This window comes from Mytilus californianus, unplaced genomic scaffold (genome assembly GCF_021869535.1).
Source record: "Mytilus californianus isolate M0D057914Y unplaced genomic scaffold, xbMytCali1.0.p SCAF_26, whole genome shotgun sequence".
Taxonomy (NCBI): Eukaryota; Metazoa; Mollusca; class Bivalvia; order Mytilida; family Mytilidae; genus Mytilus; species Mytilus californianus.
The window spans coordinates 888599-903680 of NW_026262675.1; the positions used below are offsets into that span (position 1 = coordinate 888599).

Sequence of the window (15082 nt, forward strand, 5' to 3'; positions counted from 1 at the left end):
GTATTTTATTTATAGAAATAGCAGTGTTCTTTAAAAAAAACAGTTGAAAAAAATATAGGGAATAATTTTATTTTTTTCGCCCATTGGACGGCGCTTTTATTAAATGTCAAGGCTGGTGGCTAAATTTAATTTAAACTACATGTGTATATGTTAAAATTGTGTTATGAAATTAACTGATTATTTTAGGTGTTGTGATTGATAGCTTATTCATATGATGGCACATTTTGTGTAGTTTCTTTGGTAACAGTACGATTGGTGTCTTTTCAAAACACATATTTTTGTATTTGAAAGACTGAAATAAGTATGTGAGAAATAAAGTTTTCTTCTGTTTGCTCATAAATTATAGTATTCCATTCTAGATATTAAAGTTTTAGATATTAATATGCTTTCTAAAGTTTACATGTTGAAAATCGAAAATTAAACTATGTTCAGTTCAGAAATTTTGTAACCCACTGGCAATCGAATGTAAATCAATTTATGAACAATGGATAGAGAATAGATATACATAAGAATTAATCCAACAACAATAACAATAGAACAACAGGATAAGAACCTAAAAGAGAAGGATTTGAAGCACTGCTTTAAAGTATTAGTAAAGTTAGTGGATGGTTTTAACAATAAGACATATGCTTACAACTTACAATTTTGAAAATCATTAAGAAGCATGCCTTCAAAAAAATTTTGTAATTATAAATTTGTTTTTTAATGCATATTTTATTCTTGTTTGCAAACAAAATATTGGTTTAAATTTCTTATACAACCATTCAAAGCTTTAAATTATTTTTAATAACATTCTTAGCTTTATTTTTTTTACTTACAGTCAGTTTTCAAACATATTAAATCCTCCAGCTGAAAAAAGAAAAGAATGTGTACATAGTTTACCATCCCTAGGGTGCTCCTCACTAAAGGAGGATAAAATGCTACCTGTAATCCATAAAGGAAGTCCATGTGGATTCGTAACAGCCTTATTAAATCAGATTCATACATTGTGTCATATTCATAAAGGACTTCAGGATAAAGTTAGTTGATAATATAATATAAACAATATGACAAAAGACACCTTCTAACAAGAATTTGATTGCTGCAAGTTCGTTTTAAGGGCATACGATACAGTTACAGGGGAGGTAATGACGTTGCTAACGTAAAATGTTATTTTTCGCAATGTCAAACTGTTACATATTGAGAAAAGATGCATTTTTCGACTGATTTAACTTAAAAACGAGTTCACAGACCCCTCTTTTTAAATGTGACAGTTGGCTTGATTATGTATGAAGATTAGATGTGCCATTTTTTATGAACATTTCACTGATGAAATTTTTTTAAATTAGATAAATATACAGCCAAAAATGCTGTTTTCTTGACTAAAATAATGAAAATGTGATAAAAATGAGTTATTTCCAGACAATTGTTACACAAATTCAAATCACACTTATGAAGAGAGGATATTACAGATGTTTTTACAAAAATCTGCTTGGGTAATCTTTTGAAACAAAAAAGTTAGGTATGACCTTTAAAAGGACAGAAATGTCCAGTAAATTTCTAAAATTCGACCCCATTTATCTCTAAAAATAGTACATGAAGGTATATTTTTTATTACATTTTTGAATTGCCTAGGTGAAAAATAGCATGTATGCAAACTTTCGTCAAAAACTCACCGTGGTATCAAAACTGTATCGTATGCCCTTAAAGGAGAAGTGTATGTTTGTATTTTTGTCGAGCCTGCAAAATTCATTTCGGTAAAGCGAGACATAGCGATCCTAGATTCCTTTGTCTGCGGTAGTGGTGGCGTCAACATTTAGGTTCAGTCTGTGGTTCAAGTTTTTTTAGACATCAATAACTTTGTCAAGCCTACATGGAATTTTTATAAAATTTGGACAGAAGCTTGTTTATGACCAAAAACAGTAGCAAGAGCAAATATCTTCAAAATATTTCTTTTCATTTTTCCATATTTTACTGATAAATGGACTTAGTTTATTTTACAGTTAACATTCAGATTTAGTCTGAGGTTAAAGTTTTTCAGTCATCAAGAACTTTGTCAAACCTTCTTGGAAATTTATGAAGCTAATCTTCAAGACCAAATAATAGCATCTAAAGAAAAATTTTGAATTTTTTTTTAAATTCTATATTTGACTGATAAATGAACTCACCTTTTAAGTCAACATACACTTTTACACTGAAAGCAACAATCACAGGCAAGACACAGGGTTCTGCAGAATCCCTTACACATTTTTATGACAGTAAATCCTTTGGTGATCTTTGGTAATGACAAAACTATATAAATGGTACAACCAATATCCATAGCTTGATTTTGTTGTTATCTTTGATTCAAAAGGTTATAAATGTTTACTAGACCAATCAATTTATAAAATGAAATATGTCCAAATTTTGCTTAACAATGATTTTTTTGTTTCATCATATGGAAGCAATATGTTTGACAATATATTAAAATCCAACTTATTGCCCAACTTTTTAACCTTAACTTTTGCAGGTATTGTTTATACCAAAGCCTATCAATAATAATGTTATGCACAAATTCATATTTACACTGAATGTACCGAAAAACACAATATTCACAAGAATAAATAGATACAAAGCAAAATATAAAATCCAGGCAAAGTAAGGTAAACCAAAACTAAAACAAAATACAAAAACAATGAATATGACAACTCTCTGCTTTCTAATAACAGACAGAAGTCCTTGCCCAATTTTTCCCATCCTCCCCCATTTTTGGACAATTTTTTTTTATATTGTTGAACTTATTTATGTTTTGAATATGCATAACATATTTGCAACTGGACTGTAATATATTATTATCAATAATAAGTAAATAATGAGTACTTTTAGTTAGTTATTGCTCTGATTTTTAATTCTGAACTGATATTTTATAGATTTTGCCATTCGTGCTGAAAGATGCTGACATTGCAAGCTACATGAAAAAAGTTGCTGGTAGTAAACAAGGTCATCTCCATAGCAACTACTTTACCAGATTTGAAAATCTGTTACAGTATTATTATCTTAAACTTGCAGTTATGTGGGTGTGTATATTTCTATTAATATAAAAGTAGATTTTTTTATTTGGAACTGAAGGAAATTTGAGTGATTTAATAGTGATTTAAAAATAGTAAATTAAAGAAGGACTAAATAACAACCGAAGCATTAAGAAGAGGTGGTTTCATATTGTCTTTTTTTAAGTTTTCTTGTTTTAAAACACAACCAGTTGTAATTTTTCAGGTATCTAATTGTTGTAGCAAAGATTTGTTTAAATCTAGGCAAAAGCCACTTGGTAGTTAGTTAATGTCAAGGTAAATAAATGAATTGAGAACATATTGGCCAGCAATCCTAACTAAAGCAGATGAACTGTTATATAAGATGAAGAAAAAGATAACTATCAAGATGTAAAGAAGATTTAAGTATTAATAAATAGTTTTAAATGAAATTTAAAATACTCTTTGCAGGATAAAGACATACTTTTTGATGCCACTATTCTGCAATGTTTAACCTTGAAATTACTGACAAGGTTACATCACGGTGATGAATTTATTGCACATGATTTGTTCTCAACAGTACTATTCAGACCAACGTTATGGAGGTAAATATCAGTAAAAGTAAACTTAACTAGAAAATACTTAAAAAGTGGGAAAAACATTCTTTTGTTGATAAGACAAAAACAAATGTAAATTAACAAATAAAAGAATGCAGGCAATAATTTTGACAAAACACTTTCTAGGAAGCAAAAAGAAGAAAAATTCTTATCTTTTCTTTTTATGAAGGAAGACATCCTTAATCAAAATGAATTAGTTTGAACGTGAAAAGTAATACAAAGGTTGACTTACAATAGAATTTTGGTTTTGGTTTGAAATGTATATTATATAAAATCTTGTCAATACTAAAACAAATTAAAGTGTGTCAGAATTGCAGTTTTTGTCGTGCCTTGACGGAGTCAAATTGAGACTTGGGTATGCTGTTTCTGACGACGGTGGCGGCAGCAGCAACAATGTATTACTTTGTGATTAGGTCAGTTTATTGGGAACCACTAATGGTAGGTCAATGATATTTGATAAGCAGTTATGTTAGCATTGACACATGTCAGTTCCATGGTGATTATTTGGCCCTGCCTCCTCAGTTATGGTCTATTGACTTTGAAACATTTGAATAGTTTACATGTATTAGTTGGTGATAAGGTCAGTTTAAGGAGGACCACTAGTGGTAAGTGAATGGCATTTGGTATGTAGATGAATAAGCATTGGCACATCTCTTTTCCATGGAGATTATTTGGCTCTGCCCCCTCGGTCATGGTCTATTGACTTTGAATATTTTACATAGTTCACATGTTAAAAGTTTGTGATTAGAACAGTTTAATTGGAACCAATAATGTTAGGTTAATGATATTTGGTATGCAGTTGTATAAGCATTTGCAAGTCTCTTCTCCAGGGAGATTATATGGCCCCATCCCCTCATCATGGTTCATTGACTTTGAAACTTTAACATTGTTTACAAGTTAAAGTTTGTGTTTTTGTTAGTGTAAAGGGCACGTCTTATGATAAGTCAATGGTATTTGGTTTGCAGTTTTATAAGCATTGGCATTTCTCATTTCCATGGAGATTATTTGGTCCTCACCTGCACATTAGTCATAATTCATTGACTTTGAATGTTTTGCATAGTTTACATGTTTAAATATTGCCATTTGGATTCAATATTTGCATTATACTACCAAAATAACAAAATGGTGAGACATATCTCTGTGTCAACAGTTTATTAGAAAAAATTTAAGCCATTGTGATTTGGTTATGTTTAGAAATATGACATAATGCTGTTAAAATTTTTAAGTACCATACACAAATAAAGGATAGTGAATATAAGTAAAGATTGAAAGAATTCTGGAAAAAAAACATATCATACTTTGAAGATTTTGTTGTTTCTTCACATTTTATGGACATGCTTTAGGATTATACAAAAATAAGCAAGTTCCAGCGAACGAAATTTGTGGTTGGGCTTCACCTGAAAATTTGGACATGTTTAGGATCACTGGAAATTTTGACATGTTTAAGAGTCAGTCAATAAATTGGACATGTTTTAGCATCAGTAGATAAATTGGACATGTTTTAGCATCAGTAGATAAATTGGACATGTTTTGGTATCTGTTGACTTAAAATTGACACATTTGGGGTTGGTGGACATACTTTGTTTTATTGTGAAATATGTAAATGTTTCATATTTGTTCCAATGCAGAATATTTTCTTCAACATTTTGATATTTTATGAATAAGGAATTTGACTGGGTGACAAAATGTTCTATGACTTGATCATATAAGTTGATGGTAAGTTTTACTGAATGGTTAATGAATTGCAATTGATTTTTTCTGTATGATTTTGATGGTAAAAAGAGTTTTATGATGTTTCAATGTATCAAAGTTTACCCTATTTAACAGTCATTTTTTATCAATCAGTAACCAATCAGAAACGGAGACCCTGGCGTCACTAGAGAGCTTGAGGCTCTCTGACATCACACATCTTCGCAGTGCTACACAGCAAGAGTTTACTTTTACCTGTACCCAGCTGACATCAGCAGCTAGATCACAGCTACCCAGTATTAGAGCTACATACATTAAAGCTTTCAGTTATTTTGAAAAAGAGGCTTTTGTGTCAAGGTATGTACATTTTTCAGGGTATCATACACCAAGACATTAAATTTATTTTGAAGAAGCTTTTTCTTGTGGTTCATATAATTGATAATTGTAATTTACAAATTCCTGCTGTGATTACATATTTCTGTTAAGCACTTATTTATTATTTGATTTTTATTTCTGTAAAATAATTGTATTACATCATGTAACCTTCCCTTCAAGGGGAGTTGATGTAAAAGTTTCATGGTCAATCTGTAGTGCATTGATGAAAAATAATACAAAAATCCTTACTTGAAACTGCATTGAAGCTTCAAAATGAAAAATAAAGCTCTTCATAATGACCAATAGATAAGTTGTGTAAGTGAAATATTACCATATTTTGCAGACATTTGTTTCATATGAATCCACTCGAAGTACAGAAATTACTTACCTCCAGCACAGAAGAGTTCTTGTTGCCTGCTGACTGGATGTACATGCCACTCGTTTATTTATATAATCATTTTAGCTCTGTGTAAGTTGGAAAGAATATACGGTGTGTGGCCAAAGATATTTGTCATTTGCAATTATTTACTATATATTTCACATAAAACTATGTTTTTTCAAAAAGATATTGTGGAGTCATTTCTTATTGGATTTTAACCAACTTAGTACCAAAAGAAGTAGAATTGTTATAGGTTTGATTGTTTATTTGGTTGTTTTTTTTTTGTGAAGCATTTTCATTTTCTAATGATATGAACACAAGTACTATTTTATGCTTAAGAAATTTGCTATATATTTCAACCAAATTAAATTGTTCAAAAATAGTATATATATGTGTTCACATCAGAAGAAAACAAAAACAGCTGAGGACAAAACTATGATCAAATAAACAAATGTAATTTAGACGGCTTTGCTTCTTTCAACACCTGGTTTGTAAATATCCAACCAGAAATGACTCCACAATAATTTTTTGAAAAAAAAAACAACATAGTTTCATATGAAATTTATAGCAAAAATATGTTGGTGATGAATACTTTTGGCCATGTACTGTATATACTTCTGTTGAACTATTTGACAAAAAATGCAAATATTATTTATGTACATGAGAAAACATCAGTTATGTGTGTAAATGTCGGTGAGACAGCAACCAAAAAACAAAATTTGCCCAACAATTTAGGTAGCTCTAAATGCCAAGAGTTTGCAATTCGTGATCATTCATTTTCAAATATATGATGATAAGTTGAACAACTTGCTTTTCTATCTGTTTAAAAAAATAGAATAGGTTATTTAGAATATACTATATTGAAATAAATAAAATAAAAAGTAAAAATTGATTGGCGATTTGGAGAACACTTTAATTTATCTAATGAAAAGTTCTGAATATGACTGTCACATTCCTGTCTTGCTATAGGCATTTTCCAAGGTAAATATTGGGTTAAACCAGGGTTTTTACACCATAACTTGCATGAAATATTTTATCAGTTTGAAATTTGAAATAAAATAAAAGCATGCAAATCTTTTAAGTAAAAATGGAATCAAAGTTGACTTCAATTGATACATGCACTTGTAGTATCTCTGGTGTATGGACATTGGACTTAATGTTTTTTATATCCAAAATTGATATACATGCTGTTCATGTACTGATTTTGTGTCATGGATGGATACCCCATATCCTTTGTTTTTCTATTATATGCCCCAAAGGAGGTTTTCTTTTTTATTTTGTGTGCATATTCATTTTTAGTTTTCTATCAAAAATCATAAAAAATGTTATTTGCTTCTTCTCTGCTAATCTTGACCTATAGTTGCTTAAAACAACTCCATTTGGACTCTGTTGGATAGTTGTCTCACTGGCAATCATACCACATCTCCTTATTTTATATTGTGGCATTTAGGAGTAAGAAATAAGACTAGAAATATACAACAATACAAAACTTGACATTTACTTTTGAGAATAGTGAATGTACAAAAGATTTGTTAAGGCAGTCATTTTGTTTAAGCATAAATTGAAACATTGTATATTACAGTGGAACAGAAGTACAGAATGCATTATCAGTGGGTGAAACTGAAACAATATCTAATGTTCTGAAATGGATATTCCTGCTAGAGAGAGATCAGTCTGAAGTCATGTCAGCAATATCTATAACACTGAAAATATCAAGATTGATGTGCACATTTTTAACAGGTAATAAGAATTGAGAATGAGCGTGGAACCAATTTGAAATGGTTTCTTGTGCCATATATATACTACATGTAATTGCAATATTTGGTTGGCTTCAGTGAAGATAAAGGTGGAACACTTGCATACTGTGAAAGTATTTTTAATCGTGGGTATCAATTTTCGTGGTTTCAGCAAAAGTTACATGTTCGTGGGTTCTTAAATTCGTGGATTTTAGTTTTCTGAAGAAAAAAATCGAATGACGAATTTGAAGACTTCAGAATCGAATATTCGTGATATTAATCATATGTTGTTTTATAATGATTTGTGGGGCATTGTTTAATAAGGTGTTCATTTTCACTCACTTGTTCGTCCTTCATTACTAACAAATTCATAATATTTTGAATTGTAGAATCAATTATTATGACATAAAAAAGCAAGCCCAAAATGAAATCAGTATTTTTTTTTCGTATGAGAATTATGAAAAAAGGAACATTTCATTATCGCATATCATCACCGGAAATCTGACTTTCATCGATCAAAAATTATTTCTCATGAGAAATAAAATGTTAACAGTCGAACATTTTAGATTTTTTAAAGATTAAATGGGTAAAATCCGGTCTGAAGTTGTACAAAAAAAATGTGTATATTTAGTTCATAGAACGTTGGTTTATATGACCGTATCCATGTAATCAAACCTACATGGGGATCTTTCCATGTCTGGAATTGGACAACAGTTATTATATTTCGTTGGACAGTTAAATTCGTGGATAAAGCCATCCACGAAAACCACGAAAATTGGTACCCCACGAATAAAAGTACTTTAACAGTATTCTATTAGTCCCCTTATATTACTGTGGGCATGTGCTCATCATGCAGTACTGTAGATCAGACATAGTGACAATTTTCAGTGGTTGAACACATTTTTAAGATAAGTTTGTAAGTGTTCCTTCTACAACCTTAAACTTGACTGTGGTTCTACAGGTAAAAATTCTTATCAGATGAACAGTTTGAATTGATGAAACAAATTTTAATTGGTCGGAATTTTGAATGAACTGCAAGAGGTGGAGAGAAACACTAACCATCAAGTCACAGTAAATCGAAATACATCTAAAACTAGGAATTATTTGAATTCTGGAAAATTGATAAGAAATGTATGATGAAAACTAACACAACTATAATAGGCACACATGGCTAAGGTTAATTTTACTTTCACTGATATTTCAGTATGAACTAACTAATCCCCTTAGCAATGCATGCATGGCTAACCCTCCTAAATTGGGTTAGTTTTCATCATACATTTCTTATCAATTTTCCAGAATTCAAAATTATTCCAGATTCAATTAATTCCTTGTTCTAACCATTTGAAAATAAAATTATGTATAAGGTTTAGGCATTCCTTCCCTAAAACCTAATTGATCGTGTTTTTATTTAAAAAAGTAACAGTTATCAAAACAGATATTATATTGTAGGAAATGATTTGTTCCTTGACAAGACTGTCCACTGTTACCTGGCAGCTTTCCTCAGAGAGTATACAAAACCAATGAATCTAAATATGATGAATTTTGAAGAAAGTATACCTGGGTTGTTGTCATTTTATGATTTGTAAGTTCTTGTTATTATGTATTAAGTTGAACAATTGAGAAATATTAGTTTTTTTCAAATGCATCATTTAAATATGTCATTTTTTGGTTTAATGAGTATTACACCCTACTTTATCAGAATTAATTTGGAATGTCATCGTAAAGTTATTACACCTGTATTTAGACAAATTGATTCAAAAAGCTAGACTATCTGTCAATTAATTACAGACAATAGTTCATTCTGTTAACCATTAAAACAAGTTACAGCAAGTACGTTTTTGTTCTCTTAAATCTCTATTAGATGATGAACTTAGGGCAGTGTTTATTCTGCTTGTAATGTACATATTTTAGCTTTTTGGTTGCAAGTCACATGACTACCTGCATAGACGTTCTGTCAATCAATTATGGAAAATAGAAACTAGGGGCAAAAGGTTTATTATAGTTATGTTTCATACTTGGCAATCTTCAGTCAAATGATTAACTTTCAATGCTTTATGTATACTGTTTGTAATTCATATTTTTACAAATTATTCCAGTTACATCACAGTCCTTCACCAGTTTGAGGCTGTGTCATTTGGAGATTCTTTGTTTTGTTGTTATGTCCTCATTCCATTACAACAACAACATGGACTGGAATTAAGGAGGTCTATCTGGACAGAACATAGGGGAATACTTAGAACTCTATACTTGCCTGTCACAGAGGTACGAGTCCAAAGTCATTTAACAATCGTTATAGCCAAATTGTTTTAAATTTGCACTCTGTTCAACTGAGTGGAAGGTTGGGAAGAACATTTGTTGACTGTCATTGATGACCCAATTACCTGATAATGATCTTACATTGTAGTATAGTAATGAGGAGGGTAACTCAGTGAACCATACAACTGATCTTCAAAAAGATGCCTGTGCTAAACAATAAATTCAAAATATCATAAAGGAAATGAGATTTATAGGCAAAACATCTGTTAATATATACTTCCATCTACTTATTAAACATATAAAAAAAATTTATTACATAATATCAATTTAGAAAAAAAATCTTTAATTGACTGCTTCCATGCACTTTAGTATTTTCCATCTGATAAAGAAATTTTCTTATAGTATGATACGTGCAAAAGGAATACATGAAGCCTAACAAAATAAAAATAATTTATTTTCTAGATGTTGATTCCAATAGAGAGATATTTATATCCAGAAGAGACAAACATAGAAATGATACGACTTTATTATGAGTGTTTGTTGTCATTAACAGTACGACCCAGATGGGCCCCTGTGTTATACATGGTTGCTGTTCATCATGTTAATAGATTTATTTATACACAAGATACTAAACACACTAAGTTAAAGCATGCCATGTTAAAAGAGGCACTTAGAGGGGAATACAAGGTAATTTTGTTATATGTGACTACTTGCAAGCACTTCTTGTTATTTCAAAGAAATTTTCATGTTGGATACAAAACATAATTTAAATATTGGAGATTTTTTGCATAACAAATGTGAAATTTAACATTATATCAAACATTGTTAATGCGAAGATTTATTGAAGTACATATAATTGGCTACACCCAAACAGCTTTCAAATTCTACACATTCTTTTTATCCTATCCAACAACTCTGAATAGATTTATATATATACAACTCATCTAAACATCAGCCCAACAATGTTATGTTAGATCTGTAAATTTGCTTTTGCAAATTTTTTGTTCTTCCCTCGCCGGGATTCGAACGAGTTGTATATACAGAATGTACACAGCCATGTATCACCATCACTGCTGGTGATCAGATGGATAAATCTGTTGTAGAGTTGTCACTGGTTCAGACGTACTTATATATATATATATATATATATATATAGATTCTACCACTGCATCAAGTGTAATACAATATCTTAGAGATTTGGTGGAGTAATCTGTTTGACTAATGATTTCTAGACAATCTCTGCCTGACAGTTGGCTCCTCCAAAGGAAAGTAGTACCAGAGTTTATAAGATTTAATGGTTAAAATAGGAAGCAAGCTCATCCAGAATCCTGTTCTTTCATACATACTCAAATCTATTTGCTGTTACATCTATTTACAAAATGGGCAAAGTAATTATGACAGTATTCTTTATTTTCAGGATCTTTGTCATCATCTACTGTACTACAAACAACCTGATGTTACTATGGGTTTTGGAATGGAATTCTATCAAACTTTACCAGATATCAGGCAACAGTTGCTCGACACTTTACAGAGTCACTAATATTGGACATCATCTTTGTGACAGTTTTCCAAGGAAGTTATATATCATTTTGTCTCTCTGAAGAGTGACTGATTTCTTCACAATACTTTACAGTGTTTAAAGAATAACTCATAATTATCAGAAAACACTGTTTGAGAGTTGACAGACTAACTAATATTGGACAACATTTTCTCGTCAGTATAGCATTAACTTGTATGTGTTTAATGCATACTGTTACCAGGCAACAATTTCATCTGATATTTGAACACTTTGCTGATTTTTTAATGTCATGAATTAAACATGAAAAAACTGATACCTTATTTATGGCAAACAAAGTAAAGTGAATATGGAGTATAATTCTTAAGGAACTCTCATAATAAAAGACAACAAAAACAAAATGCACACAAAGACAAATTTTTACCAGCTAAAACTTCCTAGACAATATAAAAGATGTGGCACAAACACAATAACGACTAAGCATGAATCAACAAAACCTCCTACCCTGTTTGGCTGAAACCTTAAATTCAATCTGACACTTGTAAATGGTATTGAACATAAGATATAATGATTCCACCACTGCATCAAGTGTGTTACGATATTTATCACACTCGAGACAGATAAATTTTAGATTTATCTGTTGAGAGTGGAGAAATATCATAATACATGAGATATAGTGGTGGAATCTGTTTCTCTAATGATTTTAAGACAATATCTAAACAAGTTTATCCTTCCTCTTCAAAGATTTGCAGAAAGTTGTGTTCCTTAAATGTGACGTAATCAGGCATGCTCGCCTTTTTTCATGATGTCACAATAGGAAATTCAGAAGAAATCAAGAAAATTTAATGTCATAATTGAAATTTGCATAGAACAAAGTTTTCTCTAGAGAGGAAAACATTTTTTTCTCACACCTATTGACACATGTGAAAATAGCATAAAAATTATAGAAAATAAAAGCTCTTCAATTGTCAATTAGATTTGAAGTAGCTCGTTCACTTTCAGAGTTATAAGAGGTAAAATGATTGATTTTTTTACTTTACATGATAGGTATGACTAAAAGAAGTTGTTGGATAAAAGTCAATTAAATAGCAACACAACAACACAAAAACCCAAAAGACATCTAGTACTTTACATTTCTTATCTTATTTTGGGGCATTTTTGTCTCGCCTTGATGGAGTCAAAAAGCGAGACTTGGGTATGCTGTTTCCAATGGCAGCACTGTCAACAATTGTTAAAAGTTTGTGATTAGGTCAATTTAAGGTGAACCACTTATGATAAGTCAATGATATTTGGTATGCAGTTGCATCAGCATTAACACATTGTCCATGGAGATTATTTGGTCCCCACAGTCATGGTTTATTGACTTTAAAACTTTTGCATAGTGTAAATGTTAAAGTTTGTGAAAAGTTCAGTTGAAGGGGAACCACTTATGACAAGTAAATGATATTTGTTATGCAGTTGTATAAGCTATGGCATATCTCAGTTTCATGGAGACTTCCCCCTCAGTCATGGTCTATTGACTTTGAAACTTTTATACATTTACATGTTAAGGTTTGTGATTAGGTCAGTTTAAGGCAAACCACTTATGATATGTCAATGATATATGGTATGCAGTTGTATTAGCATTGGCATATCTTATTTCCACAGAAACTATTGGATCCTATACTTTCAGTCATGTTTCTCAATTTAAATATTTTGCATATTTTGCATTTCAATTACATACAGGTGAGACATATCTCTGTGTCAACAGTTTATTATTTCTTAAAGATCCTCTAGATTAGGGTTTTCAGAGATATTGCAATAGTCTTTCAATTTTAAAGCTACGATTAAATAAAGGGAACTTTTACAACATTAGAATCAAATTACTGTGTCGACTACAATGTTACGTGCAAAATCATTTTTGTTTCTTTGTTAACATGTTGCAGTCACATCATGCCATGCTTAGCATTGACCTTTTTTTTTTTTAGAGAGAATCATGATGTTGCCCAGATTTTTCTTTTCTGATGAGAGGTAACAAAGTTACAATTTGTTTTTTCCATTGCTAGATTTGTTCAATTTATTATGTCCCTTCCATTACAAATATAAAGAGAAATAATATTGTGTTATGATATCCTGTAATTCAGTGGTTATTTTTGGTTCATGTCTGTCATATTTGTTTTTCATAAATTGCATTATATTGTCTTATTGGCAATAATACCATATCACCCTATTTTTGTCTAGCCAACAACGAAAGTCACAGAATGCAAGACATAAGGATTACAATCAGGTTTTCCTAAAGCTTTATATTTCAGATGGTAGAAGACCTGGATTCTCCATACCTTGTATACAGAGGCCTAATGTTACAAAGTTAGCGTCTGTCATTTGTCCATTGACCTTGACCTCATTTTCATGGTTCATTGGTCTATGTAAGTTTTTGTGTTTTGGCCTGTTTTTTTTTAGATACTATAAGCAATAGGTCAATTATATTTGGTATATGTAATGATTGATGTCTGGCAGGTATAATCTGTCCTTGACCTCATTTTCATGGTTCATTGGTTAATGTTAAGTTTCCTGGTTTATATAAAAATAAAATGTGGTATGAATGCCAATGATACAACTCTCCACCAGAGACCAGATGACTATAGGTCACCATACAGCCTTCCACAATAATAGTAAGCTATAAAAGGCCCCAAAATGAAAAATGTAAAACAATTCAAACAAAAAGAAAACTACTGCACAAAACAAATATGATACACAGCAACAAAAGATAACCACTGACTTGGACAGACACGTACAAAATGTAGCATGATTAAACATGTTTACTTGGATACATGTTTGCCTTTTCTAATATATTGTAAGGAGTTGGTCAACTAAATTTGGTTTATGGAATGATTGTAAGGTGTGCATGTCTGCCTGGCATGTATTATCTGACATCGACCTCATTTTCATGGTTCATTGTTAAGTTTTCCTGGTTAAGTCTGTTTTTTAGATACCATTAGCAATAGGTCAACTATTTTTGGTGCGAATAATGATTATAAGGTTGTCATATCTGTCTGGCATGTATCATCTGACCTTGACATCATTTTCATGGTTCATTGATCAATGTTGAGCTTTCCTGTTTCTTAGATACTATAAGCAATAGGTCAACTGTATTTGGGGTATGGAATCAATGATTGTAAGGTGTAAATGTCTGTCTGGCAGGGCTTATCTGACTTTGACCTCATTGTCATGGATCATTGATAATGTTAATGTTTAAGATTATGTGATACTTGAAGTAAAACATTTATTTTTAAGACTTTCAACATAAAATCAATCATGTCATTAAAGTAGGTGAGACATTTTAATGTGTGTGCACTCTTGTTAAATTAAAGAAGTTCTGTTCACTGCTTGCTCCATTAAGAATACCAAGACCCATGTTTTAGCAGCTAATAACATACCTAGATAAGTCTGAACATGCTAGTTGCAAGCACTTGTTTGTTTAAGTCACCATCACATCTTGGAATACCATACCTCCGTTTTTCACCTTCCCCTGTCTGTTGACAAGTTGATAG

General features: G+C 31.0%; 1 protein-coding gene across 1 annotated transcript in view; it reads left to right on the top strand.

The window, feature by feature from the left end:
• The window catches only part of LOC127732633 (RNA polymerase II-associated protein 1-like), a 52274-nt gene extending 40406 nt beyond the window's left edge, over positions 1-11868 (top strand). Inside the window, exons 22-31 of the mRNA XM_052241710.1 lie at positions 821-1019; positions 2889-3035; positions 3456-3589; positions 5447-5647; positions 6009-6134; positions 7627-7784; positions 9230-9362; positions 9877-10042; positions 10499-10723; positions 11454-11868. Coding sequence (XP_052097670.1) covers positions 821-1019; positions 2889-3035; positions 3456-3589; positions 5447-5647; positions 6009-6134; positions 7627-7784; positions 9230-9362; positions 9877-10042; positions 10499-10723; positions 11454-11576 — 1612 coding nt within the window. The 3' untranslated portion in view covers positions 11577-11868. The remainder of the gene's footprint in view (positions 1-820; positions 1020-2888; positions 3036-3455; positions 3590-5446; positions 5648-6008; positions 6135-7626; positions 7785-9229; positions 9363-9876; positions 10043-10498; positions 10724-11453) is intronic.
• Positions 11869-15082: the final 3214 nt, after the last annotated feature.